Below are 22,591 nucleotides of genomic sequence, written 5' to 3'. Positions count from 1 at the left end.
AAGGAAGGAAGGAAGGAAGGAAGGAAGGAAGGAAGGAAGGAAGGAAGGAAGGAAGGAAGGAAGGAAGGAAGGAAGGAAGGAAGGAAGGAAGGAACCATCAGAACAATTAGGGTATATAACAGTATTCCTTGTAGAACATTTAATTTCCTTGTCGGCAATTAGATTAGTCAAAATGCTATTTTAAAAACAGATCAGGTTCCTTGTTCCCAGGAAGCCAATCTATTCCTGCACTGAATAGATGTTTCTTCTGGAAGGCTTCTTTTTTTTCCCTGAGTAGTTTTTCAGATAGGAAAGTTCAAGTATCAGAAACACAAATGCTTTTGTCCTTCCTGTCTGCCTGCCTCAAAGATGTCAAGTCACAACAGCAACCTCTTACCTTTCAAAAAGTGGAATTTCTTCAAGAAGCTGGCTACAACAAAGGAATCACAGAGATACAGCAAGAGTCCACTGAATATCATCTCAGAGCAGCTGACATTCATAGAATGAGGCCGGGAACTAACATAACAAACTGCAATCTGTTGCAAGAGGAACAAAACGGCAAGAATGGTTTACTCTCCCATCCAGAGACAATTCAGGTTAGCATTTACTAAACAGTTATGGCCACAGAAAACATCGACAGTGGTTTCAGATTGTGCAGGGTATTATGGAATCCATTTATTGTGGATAAATGAATCCATTTTTCCAAATATTAATGTCAACGCTGCAAATATTGTATATTCTTGCTTTTGACAATATGTAGAATTGTCTGGTAAATATGGGGTTAATACAGAGCAGAAGGGGGGTTGGGATGGGAAAGAAAGAGGAAGAAAACATTTGACCACACTAATTGGGTAATGTGAGATATGATGGCTAATTTAGGGAGGGAACATACTGATAATTTAACTGCTCAGAGGAAGAGAACTTAGATCCTAGCATCCCTCCGTTGTGCCTGTGCCGACATTTTGTAACAATAAAAGACTTTTAGGAAAATAAATGCCTGGAAGTTCTTTGGAATGTTTCATTAGCCGGAACCACATCAATTAGCACATGCTTGTTCTCATCACTGCTCTCCTATAGTTAGCACGTACAGTATCTTTTTTAATTTTATAAATAATTTGACATGCTACACTTAGGATAAATTCTTTTTTTTCTTAGGTTTATGTAGTCATTTCATGACTGAATGGCCTTTAAAGAGAAGTTATACAAATCCCCTCTCATTTAACTTAATAACATTAAATTAAATTTAGCTAAACTGCAGAGGCTGGCTCTCTTAGGAGCCTGGCATCATCCCTAATCATGTGTAATCAAAACAATAGCCTCCCCTTTTCTTTTTTTGCCACTGCCTTTCTCTTATTTTATTGTTTCCTCTGCAGCACGCCTGGCTGAGGAATTCTGGGAGTTGAAGTCCACAAGTCAGAAAATGGCCAAGTTTGAAGACTCCTTTGCAGCAAACATTTGTCACTGGCGAGGGATCTATCCTAATGCACCCATAGATAAGTTACTCCATAACACTTGGTTGCTGCCTCATTCTGGAAAAGTGGGAAAAACCCATTATAGCAGGTAGCTGCACTGGTACTGCTATTCAGCTATTCCGCTTGGAATGGCACACTTGCTTTTTCTGAAAAAAAAAAGGGGCAAAGCCCAACCACTTCAATCATGCCAGGAAAAACAGTTGGTTCCTCTCTGTTTCTGGGAGGTGAAGAGGTCCAAAACCCAGGAGCATTGTTTATTGGTAATCAGGCCAACCTTCTGGAATGGCCTCTTAGATGCTTGTTTGTCTCCAATATTATCTGCCTTCTGGAACATGTTGAAAACAAGGCTTTTCCAGAAGGTTTTTAGTACTCCTAGAATGTATTGGAGGAAAGCGGGGTGGGAAGGAATTGCATTTATAAAATGTTCTTGTCGTGCTACAATATTTGCTTATCTTCATGAGCTTCCAAGATGTTTTGGTGACTGTGGCGGGATACACGTTTAATAACCAAATAAATTAAGAGACCGATAGCTCAGATATCAAGTAGCAGGCAGAGTCCACTTCTCAGATTCCACATCAGACATGGGTAGCCTGTAGCCATCCAGGTACTGTGAAATAACAATCCTAGAGGCAGGATGAGCAATAAAGAACAATGCTGGGAATTGAGACTCAACTACCGTGTTTCCCCGAAAGTAAGACCTACCCCAAAAATAAGCCCTAGTTTTGGGGTGAGGCCTTGGAAAAGACACCCCCCCCCAAAAAAAAATAAGACCTGGGGCCTCTTTTGGAGGCAAAAAAAAATAAGACTGGGTCTTATTTTGGGGAAAACACGGTGCATTTGAAGGGCATGTGCACATGTGACGATGATGATGGCAATGATGATGATGATGATGACGTTGTTCTTATCCATTCAGTTGTATCCAACTCTTTCAATCTTGCACTACTTGAGTTTTTCTATGCTCTGGCTGGTGTTAGCTTTGATGGTGTCCAGCCACTGTGTTCTTTGACAGCCCGGTTTCCTTTTACCTCTAACTCTTCCATACATAACTGCTTTCTCCAGTACATGCATGTATTTTATATTTATATACAGTATTTTAATTAATACGTAAGTTAATTACCTGTGGTCCTAAATTAAGGTAACAATCCACAGATAGCACTGGGTGGCTGTAATTCTTCAGTGAAAGGGGGAAGAAGCGATAGCTGTGATACTGGAGGTATTTTTCAAGCAACAACTGAGCAGGCGCTGCCAAGAATGTATGCTTGCTGTCAGGGGCACATATATATTGAGCTGGACCAATACTCACTAAATTATCAGACACCTGAAAAGAAAACAATGAGTGTGATAGCGATTTATATTTTTTAGCACTGGTTTTTCAAAATCAGGTTAAAAATACGTGTGACTGAATAAAAATCACATACAACAATACAATTATATAACTGACTGAGGGAAAAAAATAAATTCAGATGTCTCACATATTTGAGAGTATGTATGTAAACATGCACATAGATACAAATATGAAGAAACATTTTCAGAAGCATGTTGAGAGCTTAGATATCACTCTGGCATAGGGACATGATTGTGATTGTCTGGGCCTTTTGACTGCTTGTTTCCCAAATAAACACAAAAATCTTTTCAAAGATTTATTACTTTTTGTGGCCACACATCTTGCGAATGCGACTTAACCGGTGAGAACAATAAAAAACAATATTATCAACTAATAAAAACCTACAATGGTCACCGGATAAACCAAACCAAAACAATAACAAAAACCTCTAAAAAGATCTTCAATGCTTTTTACAAAAGCCCTGCAGGACTGGGGCCAACTGATCTTGAAGATATGGTGATCCAAAGCACAAGTACCCTTCAATTGATTTATAAGACTCCCCAGCGCAAACAATTTGGCTTTGGGTGCTATGCACAAAAAGCAAATATATATATAATAAATTATATATAAATATAAATAATAAAAAATAAATTTAAAAATCCATGTAATAGATTTTTAGGAATAGGAATAGTTAGATAACCAAAAGGGACTTGATTTAACTGAATCCCACCCCCAAAGGGCAAGTGTTAACAGTTTTTCGAAAGACAAATCGAGTTGGTGTTTGGTGTATATCTGGGGGCCTGGGGGGAGGTGAGATCATTCCAGAACAGAGGAACAGCAATCAAAAAGACACATACTTCTAAGTTGCATGAGGTGGCAAATTTCAAAAGAGGGAACCTGGAGCATTCCCTCCTTGTGAGAATATGTGCAGTGGGACTTTAAAGGTGGTAACCAGAATCTTGAATCTCACCTCAAAATCTGTTGGGAGCAGAATAGTGATGTTACATAGGCATAATGAGCTGCACCTCTAACTAACGGCACTGCTGCATTCTGAATCAAATTTCAGATGGCTGTGCAAGCGGGTGTTGCAATAGTCTAATTAGAAGGCAACTAAGCCACGAATGTCCATGACCAAAGTCTCCCAAACCAGGAATAGGTGGAACTGGTGCACAAGCTGCAGTTGTACAAAGGCTTGCTTAGTACAGTTGCCACCTGCTCTTTGAGCAACAGCTGACTGGAATTCCCTTCAGCTGGATCACGTTGTAGTTTTGGAGGCATGAGCTGATCCTAAAATCGGAACTCCATTTATATCATCCTATCGCTTAACCTCAGAATCTACTGAATGTGTAACTTTGCAGTTAGTAAGTCCTCCATTCCTGAAGTCTCACCTTTGATTTAATATGAAAGGACCTTTGCCCTCCTACTGTTATTTGTTTCTTCATGACACTAAATTGATTGAATCGGCAGATGCTCAAGCCTGCACTGTGGACACGTAGATTGAAATCCACATCATCACACACAAATCTGTTGGGAAGAGCAGGAGATTCAGTATTTAAAGAACAGTGTGGATTTTAAAAGAAAGCCCCTATGAATACAATAGAAATACTGTACTGTATGGGCCAAGGTTGGCACCGATAGTAACAGGACCTGTTTAAAAGGCATGAAATTGATATTTGTCCAAGGGAACTGAGATGGTCTGACATCACAGGGATATATCTAAGAAGAAGAAAAAACTGTTCCTGATATTAAATGGTTCACACAATTTCATGCAGATCCAAACTACTGTAGCAGAAAAACAATGTGCTAATTGATTTTTTTCCAGTTCTTCTTGGCTTATTTTTATTCCTTTAAAAAAATGTATGCCAGATACATGTCTTTAGTATGTTGTAAAGATTTGACCCTAAATTAAAGAAGAATCATAAAATGGACAATATTCATCATCCTTCTGAATCAATAAGCATAATGGAATGAGCTACCACAATACAACTCAGTTTCTTCCCATCTGTTGTCCACTGTATGTATTAAAATTGCCCTTAAAGTTACCCAACCATTGGGACTGTCTGCCACACCAGGTGCAAATGCTAGAAACTGTAATCTATATGTCACCTGGCCGGGAGGAGCTGGCTCCCTGAATCAGACTTGGCTCACCTATTCTGGTTATACTGGACATTCTGGGTTAGCTCCACATTCAGCATGATGAAGTCATGCACATGGCAACATGAGAATGGCTCCTTGATATCTCCACTTCTAGTTTTACTGGACCATTTCCTCATGCCAATCAAGGCATAGTGCGTGACACTGGGAGTTGATTCAATGTGCTGAAGAATTTGCTTTAGGGAAATATTCTTTTCTCTCCAGGTATATTCACTGCAAGAGATCAGGAAGTAATTTCAAGTCAGATTAGGTATTAGGACCCAGATTGTTGGAGGACGATATGCTGACTCTGTAAACTGCTTAGAGAGGGCTGTAAAGCACTGTAAAGCGGTATATAAGTCTAAGTGCTATTGCTATTTAAGGGGGGAAAAAGCCTCACCACCCCAAAGCAATAGCCATTTACCTTTTTCTGTCACCAGAACAATCAATTTCAACAGCATTCCACATCACACAGGAGTCATCGGAGATGACAATGAAAGGCCAAATGTCTTGAGGCTTTATGCCGAGTTCTTCCTGCCGATTTCGTTCCAGCTCCAAATTATGGTAAGACAGCTCTTTTATTAGGAAGTGAGCAGCTCCTATAACCAAGCCAGAGAAGCAAAGTGAGCTGTCAATAAGGGAAAGTGGAAGTTTCATTTTAGCTCAATGTCTTTAGCTATATGAAAAGATTGTTCTCGCACAATCAACATTTTCTTGGGCTGCTCAATATATTTAGATGGTTGTTCACCTGACTTGTAGCAGATACATTAATGCAGTGGTTCTCAACCTGTGGGTCGGGACCCCATTTGGGGTCGAACGACCATTTCACGGGGGTCGCCAAACAATGCAGTCCGCCATTTTTTCCCCCTTTTCCTTAGCTGTGCTACTCCCTTTTATTCTATTGGCTTTTGAAAGCCAATAGAATAGACTCTCTTGAATAGAGTCTAATTCAATTGGCTTTCAAAAGCCAATAGGAATTGTCCAGGCTGTCTCTGCCCTGCTGAGCCCGCCAAAAGTCCCATTCTGCAAACGGTGCTGCACCAGTTGAGTAGTCCTCGACTTACGACCGGTTGAGTAGTTCTCAACTTACGATCGGTTTGGGGGTCACGGCATTAAAAAGGTTGAGAACCACTGCATTAATGGGATCTACTACCCATGACTACATTTGTACAATAACCAAATCAAAATAGCCTTTGTGAGTTGTGCATTAAATTTAAGTCACAAAATCATCCACGGTCATAATTTGAAAATACATATTTATAACATTTTTTTTTTCATTCAGAGTGTTATACGGTAATATCATGGCCACCAAGCTGACAAATAAAAAGTGTTTGGCTTCGTTTGTTATTGGTCATTTTAAACTGAAGCTTATACAGAAAGAGAAGAAGAGGATAACTAGCAGCAAGATGTACAACTCAATTACAATGGCAATGGCACCACTGTTGGAAGAATTAAAGGCCAGGTTGAAGGTAGATCATCTTGGAGAAAATCTATTCATGAAGCCACTAAGAGTCAACACTGATTTGATGGCACATAATCAGAGTAAAGTTGTTCCTCACCAATTAATCAACAGTTTATACAATGAGCGTTTCAATCCTTTTGTGGGCAAAATCTGTATTTTATTGATTTATTGATGTTGGTGGCCAAGGGCTATAGTAGAAGATAAGCTGAAATTACATCATTGAAAAGAGCGGATTATTTTGCTGCTTTATACAAATTGGCAGCATAATTGTGGGATGTTTTTGGAGGCCACAAAAAGAGGCTCAAGCAGGATTACATTTTCCCCAGAGTTTTTCCTGCTTTAATGATTCTACCAGTGCTGCCAGCTAAAATTAATACCGTTATTTTATTCACAGAAGTAACTAATAAAACATGTACCTACCGACTCCAGCACTGTTGAAAATACTTGGCAAAACAAGCATGATGTGATTGGGCCAATATTTTTTATATATTGCCATTTCATATTCTTTGACAACTAAAACATGCAAATGGTTGGCTCCATCCATTGCATGATAAAGATTAAAAAGTCCATGTTCATGGCGTCCTGTTGTAGGAGTAAAAGTTGGGCTCTTTATGTAGTCCTGGCTCTGTAAAATTAGGAATGTATATGATATTATATGGTTTAATATAATGCATTGTAATACAACATATTGTAAATCTAATATTTATAAAAGCCTATCAACAGTATTGGTAAATGATTAGAAAGAAGAGGAGGAAAAGAAAAAGCACTATTCTACTCAAAGTCAAAGTAAATGTAAAGGAAGAAAGTGACAGGGCTCCATGTTTCCACCAGTCTCTATAAAGCCAAATGTCTAGTATGTCTAAAGTTTATAGTGAAAACATTAGAAATATTTTAGATAAGAAAAAAAAGCCTGGTTCAATTAATTATTCAGTTGGAGAGTGGTAATTGCAACTAATTCTCCTTTGGGAGAATAAGAACCAAAATAAATAATAAAGAGGATAATTAAAACTATCTACTGAATTGTACTTGCTACTAGCTAATATAAGACAAACATACAAGATATGGGGATGGGAACCCATATATTAACATACTAGCATCTTTGTTAATTTTGCATTACAATAAATAATAACTATATAATTATCCTCACATTCATATCTTAGCCAATTAACTACAGACACAAATAGATAAATACATAGAAATATATATATATTGTTTCCCCCAAAATAAGACCCAACCAAAAAATAATCCCTAGCATGATTTTTCAGGATGCTCTTAATATAAGCCCTACCCCAAAAATAAGCCTCAGAGGCGAGGCAAGGCAAGTAGTGAGTAGAGGTGACCGGGTGTGCATGGGCGTGGTGGGTGGGTGCGGCCACTTCACATTGCTTGCATCGAGGGCACCTGTGGGGGCCCAGGCAGGGCTGGGAGAGATCCAGAGGTTTCTGGTAGAGGGAGTGGGACCAGGATGGGTGCCAGGGCCTGATCCACCGGAGGACCTCGCCTACCCTCTCAGGTCATGCAGGGTCCCCAAACGGCAGCATGGGCTGCCTGGGGCTCTGGGCGGTGGGCAGTGGACACCTGGCCCTTCAGTTCCTGGAACACCAGGACCCTGCGGCACAGCCCCGTTTCCCCCCAAAACTGTCTGTCTTTACCCGCCACTGCATGGCTGAGATGGGGCAGGCAGTCACACTGTCACCTGCCGTATCCGGCAGCCCAGATAGCGTGTCCTCTCTGCCTCTGCCTGTTGCTGGGAGGGCCGGCCCAGCAGTTGTGGCACTTGGACATACCTGTGCTGCACGGGCTGCGGAGTCCCAGCTGCCTCTAGAATCCACAGCCCATGCAGCACAGGTGTGTCCAAGTGCCATGACTGCTGGGCCGGCCCTCCATACAGTAGGTGGAGGCAAAGACACCAGGGGTGGTATGTGATCTAGCCTGCCAGATGTGCCAGGCAACCACACAGCTGCCTACTTTGTCCCAGCTGCGGCAGCTGCGGGCAAAGACAGATGGTCTTTTGGGGAAGCAAGGCTGAGCCGTGGGGTCCCAACACCCCGGGAGGTCAAGGGCCAGGCTGGGCACAGCCCGAGAGGGTTGGTGAGGCTCCGCTGGTGGATCAGGCCCTGGTACCCGCCCTGATCCCACCCTCCTCTGCCAGAAATCCATGGATCCTCCCCAGCCCCACTCAGGCCCCCACAGGCACTCCCCGACGTGAGCAATGATGAGCTGGCCACGTTTTCTTGACTTCCAGTCTAGCCTATATCTCCCCCATGCCTCTGCCTCCATCTACTGCTTGGAGGGTGGGCCTGTGCCCACCGCACGCTCCCTGCCTTCTGCATATGAAAAAATAAGACATCAGCCAAAAATAAGTCCTATTAGGTCTTTTGGAGCAAAAGTAAATATAAGACCCAGTCTTATTATTGGGGAAACATGGTATATATACAAACACACACATACACACATACATACAGATGCACACACAAAGATGTGCACATATACATATATGCACACACATATATAAACAAAAATATATACATACGTAAGTATGTACATACTGTTTTATAGTTGGACTGTAAAATTTAATAATGGGAAATTTAAGGATGGGAAAGGACTCAGTGACAGAGCACATGCTTTTCATGTTGAAGGCCTAGGATCTCCAGATACAGGTAAAACAGAAAATCTCTGCCTAAAACCTTGGCGAGCCACTGGCAATCAACAGTACTAAGCTCAATAAACCAAATGATGAAAAACTTGATAAAAAGTAGGCCAGCTGTTTCTATGTTTAAGTAAAATAAAATCATACCTGAATACTCTGTCAAAGTATACAAGTTCATTCTATTTGATAAAAGATAGTTTGCTGTACGAATTATTTTAAAGGAAAAATGAGCTTCGAGGACATTTTAATGGATGCAAAGTAGCATTCTTGCACTATTTAAGAAAAACCCAGAGTGTATGTGAATGTCTTTCCAAACATGATGGAAAATTTTGAAAGGCCATTTTAAACCTCTGTTCAACTCTAGTTTTCTTACTGGAGAGTTTAGGACAGGGGTCTTCAAACTTGGTCTTTTTATGACTTGTGGACTTCAACTCCCAGAATTCTGGGAGTTGAAGTCCACAAGTCATAAAAGGGCCAAGTTTGAAGACCTCTGGTTTAGGGGTTATCATCTATAATAAGATCAATCAATCCATCTATACTATCATCTGGAAGCAGTTTAAATTCTAATCCTCTAGAATAACAGTTTTGCAAATTGTTCTTTATCTACCTGATCTGTGACAAGAGGCAATCTCATACTTTCCAGCTGCCTTCCTGGATGGCTAAAGACAAAATGGTGCTCCTTCGATTTAGGGATAATGAAGTGTAGCTGAATTTCTTCTCCAAGCATTGAATAGGAAAAGGCAAAGGCATGCAAGGTAGATTCATAAAGCTGAGGAAAAAAAGAATACAAGTGCAACATACCACATTTGCTCTTTTTGACAGCGGATATTGATATACTGTATGCTGTTGACTATAATAACAGTGGCAGAAAAGCAAACCACACCTTAATACAATAAACAGGTTGCATTAATTAATACAGATTTTTATGTTCCAACCCCCAACATCTTTTAATAGATTCTGTTATGTCCTGAGCCTTGCAAACGGCTCGGGCGTTTGCAGGCAGTCCCGGGCAAGTGCAAAGCTGCCCGGGACCAGACAGGCTGTCGCCAGTGCCGTGCGCATGCGCGGGTGCTGGCGCGGGAAAAGTATCGCATTTACCCGGGAAATGTCTATATAAGAAGTTGGGAGGTTTTGGGAGCTGCAGAAGCCATCTACTTGTAAGCTGAACACAGAATAAAGAAAACTGAGAACTTCAACTGCTTCTCGTGTCTGCTTCCCGCCACGGACTCAACACTGGCGACGAAGGTGGGATCGCCTTACACCGCCTGGAAAGGAAGAAGTGTAAGCTTACCCAAGTGAGTCCTGAGCGGCGGAACGGCGTCGACTCGGCAGCTACCCGCCAATCCAGTGCGCATTCGGGGGTAGGCTGGCTGATAGACCCGTCTCCTGAAGATGGCAAAAATCGGAAGGCTTTCGGAATTCGACGTCTCACATCCAGAGCGGTGGGAGTCATACGTAGCCAGGGTGGAGAACTACTTCAAGGCAAACCAAGTGAGGGAAGAGAGCTTGAAGGCTGCCACCCTGCTTTGTGTTTGCGGCCAAGACGCCTTCGACATCGCAGAAAACCTTGCAGCACCTGTTCCAGTAGAGTCTGTAAGCTACGCAGATCTGAAGAAGCTACTGAAGGAGCACTTCCACCCCAAGATGTCCGTCATCGCATGGCGCCACACCTTCGAGCAGAGGGATCAACGGCCCGGTGAGTCGGCCAAAGAATTCATCGCCGCATTACGGAAGGCCGCCAAGCACTGCGAGTTCAAAGACCTCGAAGAACGACTGAGGGACCGATTCGTGTGCGGGTTAAGGCATCGAGATCTACAACAGAGACTTTTCGCTAAAGAAGAATTGTCCTACCAAGATGCCTTAAGGGAAGTCACCGCAGAAGAAGCAGCAGGCGGCGCTGTCAAGAACATGCGGCCGATCAGAAACAGTCCAGAGGTTGCATCCGTGCACCAGGAAGACGTCCCAAAGAAACTCCGAGGAGGATCCGGACGAGGAAGTCGACCGTCTCCACCCCACGAAGGAAGAAAAACAGAAGGGAAGCTCTCCAGCTCCGCTCAAGTGCATCGGCTGTGGAGGTCGCCACAGGAGAACCGACTGCAAGTTCCGCTCCGCTACCTGCCGGGCATGCGGCAAACAAGGACACATTGCAGCTGTGTGTCTGGGCCGACGAAAGGTACAAACTCAGGAAGAACTGCGCCTGAAAGGTACCAGATTCCCCAGCCAGAATAGGGTAGGGTTTTGCGCTTCGCGAAGAAACATCCTTAGGACAGGCACACACAAGCCCATTAAGAAAAAGCTGTCACTCAAGGTGAAGCTACAAGGGGTTCCATTATCTATGGAACTAGACACAGGGTCTGCCTTTTCAATTATCTCCTTGCATACATTTAGGAAGATTTGTTCCGGTAGTGGAACTCAGGCCAAGTTAAGGCCTTCTGACATTGTGTTAACAGATTTTCAAAATTCAAGAGTGTGTGTTAAGGGGGAGGCCACCCTTAACGTGCAATACAAGAGTTTTGAAGGTCCACTAGACTTATTAGTAGTAGGGGGTGAACGAACGAGTCTCATAGGACTCGATTGGTTTGAGGCCCTGGGGATACACGTCACAGGACTCAACAGTTTACAAACACTCGACCTACAGGAAGTCTGCAAAGAATTTGCAGATGTTTTCAGCCCCCCGCTGGGCACATTCAAAGGACCCCCTGTGTCCTTAAAGCTAGACCCCACTGTCACTCCCATTAGAATTAAAGCAAGACGGGTCCCTTTTGCTTTAAAGAGTAAAATTGACACTGAGTTAGACAAACTGATTCCAACAGGGAATCCTAGAACCTGTTGATTCCAGTCCTTGGGAGACCCCCATTGTCACGCCTCTAAAGGCAAATGGGGACATTCGCATTGTGCTGACTACAAATGCACTCTGAATAAGGCATTGCAGCAACATGCCTATCCTGTTCCTGTGGTCAGTCATATTCTGGCCTCCCTCAAGGGGGGTGCGTTTTTGCAAAGCTTGACCTAGCTCAAGCGTATCAACAGCTGCCTGTTGATGATGATGCTGCTATAGCTCAGACTATTGTGACCCACAGGGGAGCCTTTAAGGTAAAAAGGCTGCAGTTTGGAGTGAATGTCGCTCCTGGGATTTTCCAAAGCGTAATGGAAAACACACTGCGGGGCATACCGGGGGTTTGCCCCTACTTTGATGATGTCTTAATTGCAGGAGACTCCACACACATTCTAGCTGAAAGGCTAAGAGCTGTTCTGTTAAGATTCAGGAAATCAGGCCTCAAGCTCAAAAAACACAAATGCAAGATTGGGGTGCCTTCTACTGAATTTCTGGGGTTCAAAATTGATGCTGCTGGGATTCACCCTGCTGAATCCAAACTGACTGCTATTTTAGAAGCACCTAGGCCAAAGTCCAAGGCCGAACTTCAGGCCTTCCTGGGCCTCCTGAATTTCTACAATTCTTTTCTTCCACAAAAAGCTAGTGTAGCTGAGCCTCTTCACAGGCTACTAGACAAGCAAGCAGTGTGGCAGTGGTCACAAACGCATGAGGGTTGTTTTAACAAAGTCAAGGCTTTGCTCACTTCTAACAGTGTACTTGCACATTTCAACGAGTCCCTTCCTGTGTGCATCGCTTGTGATGCGTCCCCTTACGGGGTTGGAGCTGTCCTGAGCCACCTCAGGTCTGATGGAACTCAGGTTCCTGTTGCATATTACTCCAGAACATTGTCTTCTGCTGAGCGCAACTACGCTCAGATAGACAGGGAGGCTCTGGCTGTTGTTGCTGGAATTAAAAAATTCCATGACTTTCTATATGGCAGGCACTTCACGGTCTTCACTGACCATAAGCCTCTGCTGGGACTGTTTACCACACGTAAGCAGACTCCCCAAATCATTTCCCCTAGAATGCTTAGGTGGTCTATCTTTTTGTCTGCATATGATTTTTCCTTACTCCACAAGCCTGGAAAAGAAATGGGCCATGCTGATGGCCTCAGTAGATTGCCTCTGCCAGTAGTAGAAGCTGACCCTGCGCCAGCTGTCAACATTCTATCAATCCAAGCCTTGCCCGAGCTCCCTCTTAGTGCCAGGGATGTTGCCGCTGAATCAGGTACAGATCACACACTTTCACGTGTCCGTTCCTGGGTTTTGTCCGGTTGGCCTGAGCACTGCCCTAGTCCTGAGTTTCAGAGTTTCTGGTCCAAAAGGAACGAGCTGTCCCTTTCTCAGGGTTGTCTGCTTTGGGGAAACAGAGTTGTCATTCCCACCTCAATGAGGACTAGGGTCTTAGAATCCCTCCACGAGGGTCATCCTGGCATTGTTCGTATGAAGGCTCTTGCGCGCAGCCACTTGTGGTGGCCTGGTTTAGATAAAGATATTGAGGCTAAGGTGCATGCATGCCACCTGTGCCAACGATCTCGCCCAGAGATGCCCCAAGCTTCCGTGCATAGATGGGAGGAAACACAGTCCCCATGGTCTAGGGTGCACATTGACTACGCTGGGCCCTTTCAGGGCCAGTTCTTCTTGGTCCTTGTTGACAGCCATTCAAATGGCTTGAGGTTGTACCTGTCTCATCCACCACCACTGCAAAGACTATTCAGGTACTGAGGGGGATTTTTGCTGCACACGGGCTGCCAGATGTCATTGTGTCCGACAACGGCCCTCAATTCACTTCCTCCGAATTCCAAGCTTTCTTACAGGCAAACATGATTCGTCATGCCACGTCTGCACCCTTCCACCCGTCCACCAACGGTATGGCTGAACGTATGGTGCGCATCACAAAGGACGCATTGAAAAGACTCACCTACGGGGACTGGCATCACAGGTTGGCTGACTTTCTCCTTTCTTATCGCACCACACCGTCCACTTCTACAGGGAGAAGCCCAGCTGAACTTCGCTGGGGGCGTCAACTTACTACTAAACTTGACCGGTTGCATCCGGACAGACTGCCTTCATCTACCTCACATCCTAGGGCACCTAGACAACTACTTGTAGGTGCCCCGGTTTGGGCTCGCAATTACGGGCCTGGTCATACATGGGTCCCCGCTTCTATTTCCAGGGTCACAGGTCCTCTCTCCTACGAGGTTGCCCTGGACAACGGTCGTGTCCTGCGTCGGCACATCGACCAACTCCGCCCTAGGCGGGACTTTTCAGATGAGACTCCTGGGTCTTTTCCAGGGGGGGAGGGGGACCCTTTGGAGCAAAGGGAAGGGCACGAGCTGCTGCCCATCTCCACTGATGGAGCTACAAACGGCCCATCCCAGGGTTCCGCGAGAGCTCCGAACAAGAATTCTACGAGCCTACCTAATTACCAGGCATCCACGCCTACTCCAGCCAGGGAGTCACCCCGGGGGCATACTCACTTCCACACACATCACACAGCACTCCAGTCACGGAGGATACCCGGGGGCATCCCAACAAATCATTCCCCGCAAGAGAGCTGGCACACAATTCCCAAGGTTGGCCTGACCTTACCCCAAATCCTACAGGGGGTCAAACATACAGGGAGGTGGTCGAGGAACCAAGTCCCGACTACAACACCTCTAGCCCAAATCAGGGAGTAACTGAGTTTTGGGAAAGTACAGAAACCCACACAAGCCCAGACACAGAACGGGGTTCAGGGAATGGACAGCCTCCTGACAGGTCTTGGATGGACCTAGGAGGTTCAACAGAGACGCCCAGCAGTGGCTATCACTTCAAGGGGCCCGAGGGTCTACAGCTAGGCAGGTCAACCAGGTCACAAAGTGACAGAAGCCCTGGCCTGACGAGCCCGGTGGGCGAGCAAGCAGGCCAGGCAGCGGGGCACAGTCCTTGGAAGGCACCAAGGCAAAATAAGGAGAACAGGCTCACATCTCCCTCCAGTCAGGGAACTCATGCTAGTAACCCAGAGCTGAGAAGGTCACAGAGAGCAAAGAAGTCTCCTAAATACTTAGAGGATTACATAACATTGCTGGCTAAACAAAAGCCAGGTAACGATAGGAGCACTGAGAAGCAGAACACTGCATAAAATAAATGATTATATGTTGGTAGTAGTTTTAGCCCGGGGGAAAGGGGTGTTATGTCCCGAGCCTTGCAAACGGCTCGGGCGTTTGCAGGCAGTCCCGGGCAGGTGCAAAGCTGCCCGGGACCAGACAGGCTGTCGCCAGCGCCGTGCGCATGCGCGGGTGCTGGCGCGGGAAAAGTATCGCATTTACCCGGGAAATGTCTATATAAGAAGTTGGGAGGTTTTGGGAGCTGCAGAAGCCATCTACTTGTAAGCTGAACGCAGAATAAAGAAAACTGAGAACTTCAACTGCTTCTCGTGTCTGCTTCCCGCCACGGACTCAACAGATTCCAAGAGATACACTTACTTAAACTGGTGATTATTTAAGGTATAAAATGGAACATCAAGAAGAATAGCTTCAGCTGGTATCAGAATTGATACATTTCTGAATCTGCTGCATTTTGAAATTTATGCAGATTTTGGTTAGAATTGCAGTATTGCAGGCAAACTCTCCCCATAGCCAGGCATTCGATTCCTTTGATCCTGACCAGCTCAAGGTTGACTCAGCCTTCCATTCTTCCGAGGTCGATAAAATGAGGACCAGATTGTCGGGGGCAACTACGCTGACTCTGTAAATTACTTAGAGAGGGCTGTAAAGCATTGTGAAGCGGTATATAAGTCTGAGTGCTATTGCTATTGAGGAATGAGTTCTTTAAAAAACTAGCTGTATATATACGTATGCAGTGACGGGATTCAAATATATGAACAACCAGTCCTCTGTGTGGATGCTGCTTCCGGAAGTCCATTCTGGGCCAGGGCAACAAAAAATTAGCTACCGGTTCTGCCGAAGTGGTGCAAACTGGCTGAATCCCACCATAGTATGTATGTATTTAAAAATGCTTTCAGTTTCATGAGTTCATTCGATGGCAGGACCAAGTCCATGTTGGTAGGTATTTGAAAAAGTTAAGCAGGGCTGAACTGAGTACTTGAAAATAATACCAGTAGGAAATCTGGGGTTTCACTCTAGACCAGGGGTAGGCAATCTTGGCTCTTTTATGACTCGTGGACTTCAACTCCCAGAATTCCTGAGCCAGCATAGCCTGGTAGCCAAGGTTGCCTACCCCTGCTTTAGACTTACATTGTGAAGTTGAAAAAAGCTTTCATTTGCTAAGTGATTTGGTTTAATGAGGCTGACTCCTAGATTTTTAGCAAAGCGGGTATAATATTGTGTCCTCAACAAAAGGACATGGACCATCCTATTCAATATAATATTGCATAAAACCATGCTTCTTCTTTTCCCAGTTTTTTTAATCTGATGAATACTTCAGTAATTTCTGCTGTCCCTGAAATGTAATGAATTTTCTAATTGCAGATTCTATAAATCTTACCTGATACCTGGGATTAAAGCCCATATATTGATGACATTGTTCACAATGATGGTAAGTGTTGTAAGCAGCATATTTGGATAATCTCATCCGAGTTGTCTGACGGCGCATGTACAGATCCTCCGATTTTCTCTTTGTTGATCTATCTGCACAAATGCATTTTGACTGTATCAGCTAAAAGGCGCACCCACTTCGACAAAGGGATGAGCACATCTTTGTTCATTAGCTCCTGCAAAACTATACTAGCAAGATTAAACAAGATTAAAAATGGATTTTCCTTATGGGAGTAGAGTAATGTCAACCATTCTGTCAAAATATTACCTTCTGTTAATGCTATACTAAGCCTTTTTAGAATATAGTTCTGAATAGTTATCCAATCTATCTGTCTTTCAGAGGCGTTCAGAATATTGTTTAAAGACTTCCAAGCCAACATGTCCAAATACTGGACACTATTGCCAAAACTGAACTAAAATAATGCAGTTTTATTTCAATTAGTATCAGGTTTAGTTAATAACCTGCTAGTTGCAAGTAATTGTGAATGGTTTAATAATTCAGTAGTAACTATGAACAAAAATTTCAAGCTATTTTTCTGTTTTCTTGATCCCAATCTTTCACACACAGCATCTATTAGCTGTGTGAGTAAAATGCTCAAAGTCAGATTGGGAAAAGGAATTAACAAGAGATGAATTATGTCACTAAAGCTAACCGTTATTTAATCCAGAATACAAATAACTGACTGCCTTCCAAATTGAGTGGTGTTGCCTTCCCCATCCCACCCAAACTTCTTCCCAAGATTGGAATGTAAAACAAGATTCTGAGCAACCATTTCTCCTGCAATACTTTATTCTATAAAAATTGTACAAAAATAAGCTGTTCAAATAAAGAAAACAGATATCCTGACCATCACTCTTTGTCTTCTGCACCGTTGAACAAATGAGACTTGCGTCTTCATATTTTGGATCATGGATTGTATAATCAAAAGGCATCTTTTTAAATGTTTCTAAATCAGGCCACACATCTCCTGGCTGATGGTAATATTGTTCTGAATTTTCTTTCAGATCTGTGGTATTATCAACAAAAAGGAAATCCAAAAATATAAACACAGAAAAGGGGTAAGCTAGATTTCAGAAGAAACTCACACAACGCAACCAAGGTAATTCTTTTTCACATTTAATGAATGCAGGCATTTATGATGAATTATTCAATGTAGAAGGAAGGATGGGACCAAACCCCCGTTTTTACATGAATGCCTCCAAGCACTATCCAACTTAAAAATCAAATATTTTAGGGAGGATCAGCATGTACAACTTTTAACATCCTGAGCTATAGCTCACTACAATGCTTGATATCACAGGGCAGCCCCTGCTGAAACTCAAATATTGATTAGTTCAAACTAATAACAGTGAATTTTTTTTATTCTCTTTCTGTAGATCACTACCCTTGCAATGGAAGGAAGAGCATCCATCTGTTTGATGGCTGTAAACAAAACACAAATTCTTTTGTCATCAAAAGAATTAAGCCAGATGGAAATTGGCTTTGTGTTTCACATCTTCTGTTTGAAAAGGGAGAAGTAATGGCTTCTGAGCCCTTCAGAAGTTCTAGTATTGGAACAATGAATTAATTCAGCTGAAATAAAAGGTTGAGAACTTCCCAAGTCATAAATTTTGAAAGTCAGGGAAAGTGCTCTGATAAATGAACTCACTGGATCTCACTGCCATGGAACCTATAATTTAAACTATAACCTGCAGTTTCAGGATATAGACAGTCCTTTTTTAGTGACCACAAATCGAATCGCCAATTTGGTCGTTGAGTGAAATAGTCAATAAGTAAAATTGCAACTCTGCTTATTATCTTACTTCAGTCTTCCTTTATTTTACAGACCTGTGAAGATCATTAAATGCAAGGACTGGTCACACACTTTTTCATCACTGTTGTAACTGCAAACAGTCACTAAATGAGGACAACCTATACGTGTCATTTCTATAGTATCCAAAAAAGGTAGTAGAAATTAGGACACATCCAGATGATAATCTCCAAAACAGTGCACAGGTATGGTAGAAAGCTCCCCAAGCATTGGATACGCTTTTAATTAATTGAAAAGCATGTCTGAACACTCAGCTTCCAAACAACATGAAAAAGTTCATTTCTAGATTAATGTTTCAAAAGAATATTCCCACAAGTAATTTTTTATTGAGGTGTTTCCAATTCTACAATTGAATCAGCAAAGAAGGCAAAGGGAAATCAATAGTTATTAGGGACAGTAAGAGCAAAATGTGGTAAATGTGAAAGTCTTAAAAAAATAAAAAGAGGGATTTGTAAAAGATCTCTTGTTAATGAAATACTGAAAAAAAGGAATATAAGGCTTAAGGATACAAAAAAAAAAAAAGAAAATCAAATAACAAGGAACTTAAATATAGTTTCCCAAAGAGTAAGTATGGGAGACATACCAACACTGATCTCCTCTTCATCATAAACATCCACTTCTGTCAGCCGAATCAACATTCGAGATAAAATGCTAAGAAACTGTAGATAAGCACCAGTCTTTCCTATCTGGAAACACATAAATCAGAATAGTAAACAAACAATGTTTGATTCAAATATGGTATTTTAGAATCTGCCAATATAAATGATGACTGCTATTTCATCTGAAATTAATCTAAAATCTCTAATCTGCCCTACTCTGACTCAGCCTTGTAGCATTAGGAGTTATAATTCGGCGGCATGCAAAGGAGCATTATGTCCCTATTGATCTTTAGTTTTCTGTTTTTCACAGCTTGCACATTACTGCACTCAGAATATTATCCTGCAAATATATAAGGCAAGGGGCCACATGAGAAACTGAGACCATTGTGGAGGGCTGAATCAATATAACCTGATCTGATGGCCTCAAACTACATAACTTCAACTCATCAGGCTGCTCCAGGCAAGGGACGAGCAGGCGCAGGAAGGCGCTTTCTCTACTCATCCTCCTGCAGCCACTAGCTGACTGAAGGAGCCCATCGCAACTGTGCAGAGCTGAACCTGATTCGGTTTCTTCTCTTGTCCCCTGCGGTGCGCTTATTTAATTTCAGATTGTCCTCACACAGACCAGACAAAGTGTCAGATATGGCCAAGGGAAGGGCATAAAATGTCCAGGTCTGATATAAGCCCATATTGGATTAAATATACTGGCTACATTGTGTGATGGTGGTGCTGGTGATTATTATTACAACTATTATTCCAAGACTCAGTCACACAGAAACTGAGAAGAAGGCATTGATTAGGCATGGCGACTGTTGTGTCCTGGGCCTGATGAGGAAACTCAGCAGGCCCAGAAATGTTGCAAATGGTCCCGGGCAATCTAAAAGCTGCCTGGGACCAGACTGGCTGGCACCGGACTACTGCGCATGCGCAAGAAGAAAGAAGGATTCCTATTGGCTGGACTGCCTAGGGGTTGGAAAGCTATAAAAGGCCTGCGTGCCCGTTTTGCAGTTGCTTGGAGTGGAGTTAAGGTGAAATAAAGAAACTTGTTTTATGATGTGTCGTGCTTCAATGCCTCGAATCCCGAAACACAAAAGTGACAAAGGGGAAGAACAGTAAATTATTTTGATAAACTGTAGTTAAATCTAGTTAAAATAATCTATAACCCTGGATTTGTCCACTGTGGTCATGAAACAGGAATTCGCAGACCATTTGAAAAAGAAGGGAAAAAAGGATCGATTATTTCCATGTCCAGAGCCTGAAGGAGAAAAATTATTTCAAAGGACTGCAGAGATTGGAGTGCATTTTAAGGCCATCTTCAGAGCCTTTGGGCTGATGTTGGAACTATATAATAAATTGGTGATTAATTATGGTAATCATTTTATAGGGTTATGACCACAAATGAACCCAGAATTTTGGTCATTGTGGTCACAGGTCCTCATATGACTGAACTCAATTTTATGACAATCATTAAGTAAGTCATAGTGCTCATTACACAAATCCCATGATTTTAAGTTCAAAATCAGCTTATCCAATGGGTATGTTTTGCTGGAAAATGATAAAAACCAGTGGTGGGATTCAAATATGTGAACAACCAGCTCTCTGTGTGGATGCTGCTTCCGGAAGTCCATTCTGGCCCTGCGCAACAAAAAATTAGCTACCGGTTCTGCCGAAGTCGTGCGAACCGGCTGAATCCCACCACTGATAAAAAACATCTTCAAAACACAATCATATAACCATGAAATGCAGCAATCTGTCATAAATGAGAGCCAGCAACTGAAATGCAATCACTTGACCGTGGGGGTGGTGCGGCAGATGTAACTTTGAGGACTGATCGTAAGTAACTTTTTTTTGTCTATCATAATTCAAAAGGTCATTAAATCAGTACTGTACTAAGTCGGGGACCACTTCTAGTTTTATCCTGCAAGACAATTGTTTTCTTAAAATGAGAGAGTAAAAAGGAAATGATAAACAGAGGATATTAGGAGAAATTACTTTTGGTCCTGTGACATACCTGGGGTGGCCCATTCAGCAGCAGCCTCCTTGGGTGAAAAGTATCCATCCTCCCTTCATTCCGATTGTTGTAGTCCATGTGGATTGGCTTGGGAACGGTCCACTGGCGATAATAGAGGGACTGCTCCGTGCAGGTCATCATTTTATTCAGGAGAGGACGAAAAGAGCTTGCCCACATTATTGAATGATAAGGCAAGAGGGAGGAGGACTTGGGGAGGCCAGTGCTGTCTGCAGAGGTCACTATATCATACATCAGTTTGGGAAGGTAAACGATGGGAGGTTGCTGGGATGCTTTAGTCATGGAACATTGAGAGCCCTGCAGAGGCAAGGAACTATGGGTGGGGGCAGACGAGGCCAAGGAAGATGAGAAAGGAGAGGGTGACGACGAAGAGATGGAAGCTTGAGCAGCTATCGTGGTCTGTTTGGGCTCTTTCTCCACTTTAGGTCTTGGCTTTTCAGTGCTGTTCACACTCTCTTCATTACTGCTGTTGGACATCTGACGAGGGGATTTTTTTCCTACCTCCCCTGCAGATGCTTCACTGCAAAACGGTGTGCCTGTGGATAAAATCTATACTTTAGCAGTGAAATGGCAATGATTAGTGCCAGTTCCATAGTATCATATTGCTCCCTTCCCCACACGCATATAAGAATGCCACCACAAATCATTCCTGGACTACAATAAATTAAGCAGAAACAGACAAGCAAGGCTGACCTTCAATGGGGTGGAGTCATGATGAGAGATGAGAATGAATTTGTTTGACATATGTCTCAATTTCAGTTTATCACATTGCCAAAAGTATCTTAAAATCTTGACTGAATATGCAGTGACGTATAACAGTTGTTTCATATAAGCAAAAAAAAAGCAGTTGCCTCAGCACAAATTCAACATGAAAATCTTGTTCTACAATCCACAAACTCTTACCCTAATATATACAGTATATACCGGTATATATAAACTCCTACTGGAGTTTAAAATAAACCATGGCTCTTTTATGTGTGTGTATGTATGTATGAATGTATGTATGTATGTATGTATGTATGTATGTATGTATGTACATATTTATACACATAAAAGAGCCATGGTTTATTTTAAATTCCAGTAGGAAGCCCTTGAGGAACAAATATTAAGGGTCACCTCCAGATCTTTCTTATAAGAAAGAGTATTTGTGTATTAGGATGATTAATCTATGTACCATCGCTTGTGAAATGTGAAACAAATGCTTATTTTCCTATGAGTACATGGGCTGGGAAATTGGGGAAGCATTCTGACGAAATTTATATTTCTTCTCCACTCTCCAAATGATGTCATATTTGTTTGTCTCTGTTGTTTATTTCAGTTCTAGAAAACGTAATTATACTTATTATGACAATGAACACTATTGGAACATATTTAAAATGACAGACAAAATTTAAATTCCTTCATGATGCATTATTTTTAGACAAGAATTCTACATATAGTAGATTGAAATACTGCTATGTAATAAGATGTTAAAAATATATTGTAATATTATCTTCTTCTTTTGTGCCATATCCATTATCGGACGTTGGTGATCATGTTGGTCAATCCTGTTTTTAATCAGCAGCCGCACGAAAAAGTGCTGCTGAGTTTTGTCCAAACCAGTCCCTTAGATTTGGAAGCCATATTATATGGTATGTTATATGGTAACGTATGTTATTTTATTTTCCTCACTTCTAAGAGTGTATAACATTTTCTAATAATAACTAACCAGTAGAAGGTA

The 22,591-nt window shown here is 42.5% G+C and overlaps 1 protein-coding gene across 4 annotated transcripts in view; it reads right to left on the bottom strand.

Moving 5' to 3' along the window:
• The window catches only part of GREB1 (growth regulating estrogen receptor binding 1), a 143,124-nt gene that overhangs the window by 3,837 nt on the left and 116,696 nt on the right, over positions 1 to 22,591 (bottom strand). For all 4 annotated transcript variants that reach the window (XM_039331931.1, XM_039331932.1, XM_039331934.1 and 1 more), the window contains 11 exons: positions 20,854 to 21,407; positions 18,827 to 18,929; positions 17,281 to 17,439; positions 16,383 to 16,525; positions 9,628 to 9,789; positions 6,791 to 6,995; positions 5,333 to 5,507; positions 4,924 to 5,142; positions 4,164 to 4,299; positions 2,569 to 2,769; positions 377 to 515 (listed from right to left, as the gene is read on the bottom strand). In XM_039331931.1, coding sequence (XP_039187865.1) covers positions 377 to 515; positions 2,569 to 2,769; positions 4,164 to 4,299; positions 4,924 to 5,142; positions 5,333 to 5,507; positions 6,791 to 6,995; positions 9,628 to 9,789; positions 16,383 to 16,525; positions 17,281 to 17,439; positions 18,827 to 18,929; positions 20,854 to 21,407 — 2,196 coding nt within the window. The remainder of the gene's footprint in view (positions 1 to 376; positions 516 to 2,568; positions 2,770 to 4,163; positions 4,300 to 4,923; positions 5,143 to 5,332; positions 5,508 to 6,790; positions 6,996 to 9,627; positions 9,790 to 16,382; positions 16,526 to 17,280; positions 17,440 to 18,826; positions 18,930 to 20,853; positions 21,408 to 22,591) is intronic.

This window comes from Crotalus tigris, unplaced genomic scaffold (assembly GCF_016545835.1).
Source record: "Crotalus tigris isolate CLP2741 ecotype Arizona unplaced genomic scaffold, ASM1654583v1 scf7180000024439.5362192, whole genome shotgun sequence".
NCBI lineage: Eukaryota > Metazoa > Chordata > Lepidosauria > Squamata > Viperidae > Crotalus > Crotalus tigris.
Note: the sequence above shows the minus strand (reverse complement) of the source record. Positions and strands in the feature narration are given on the sequence as shown.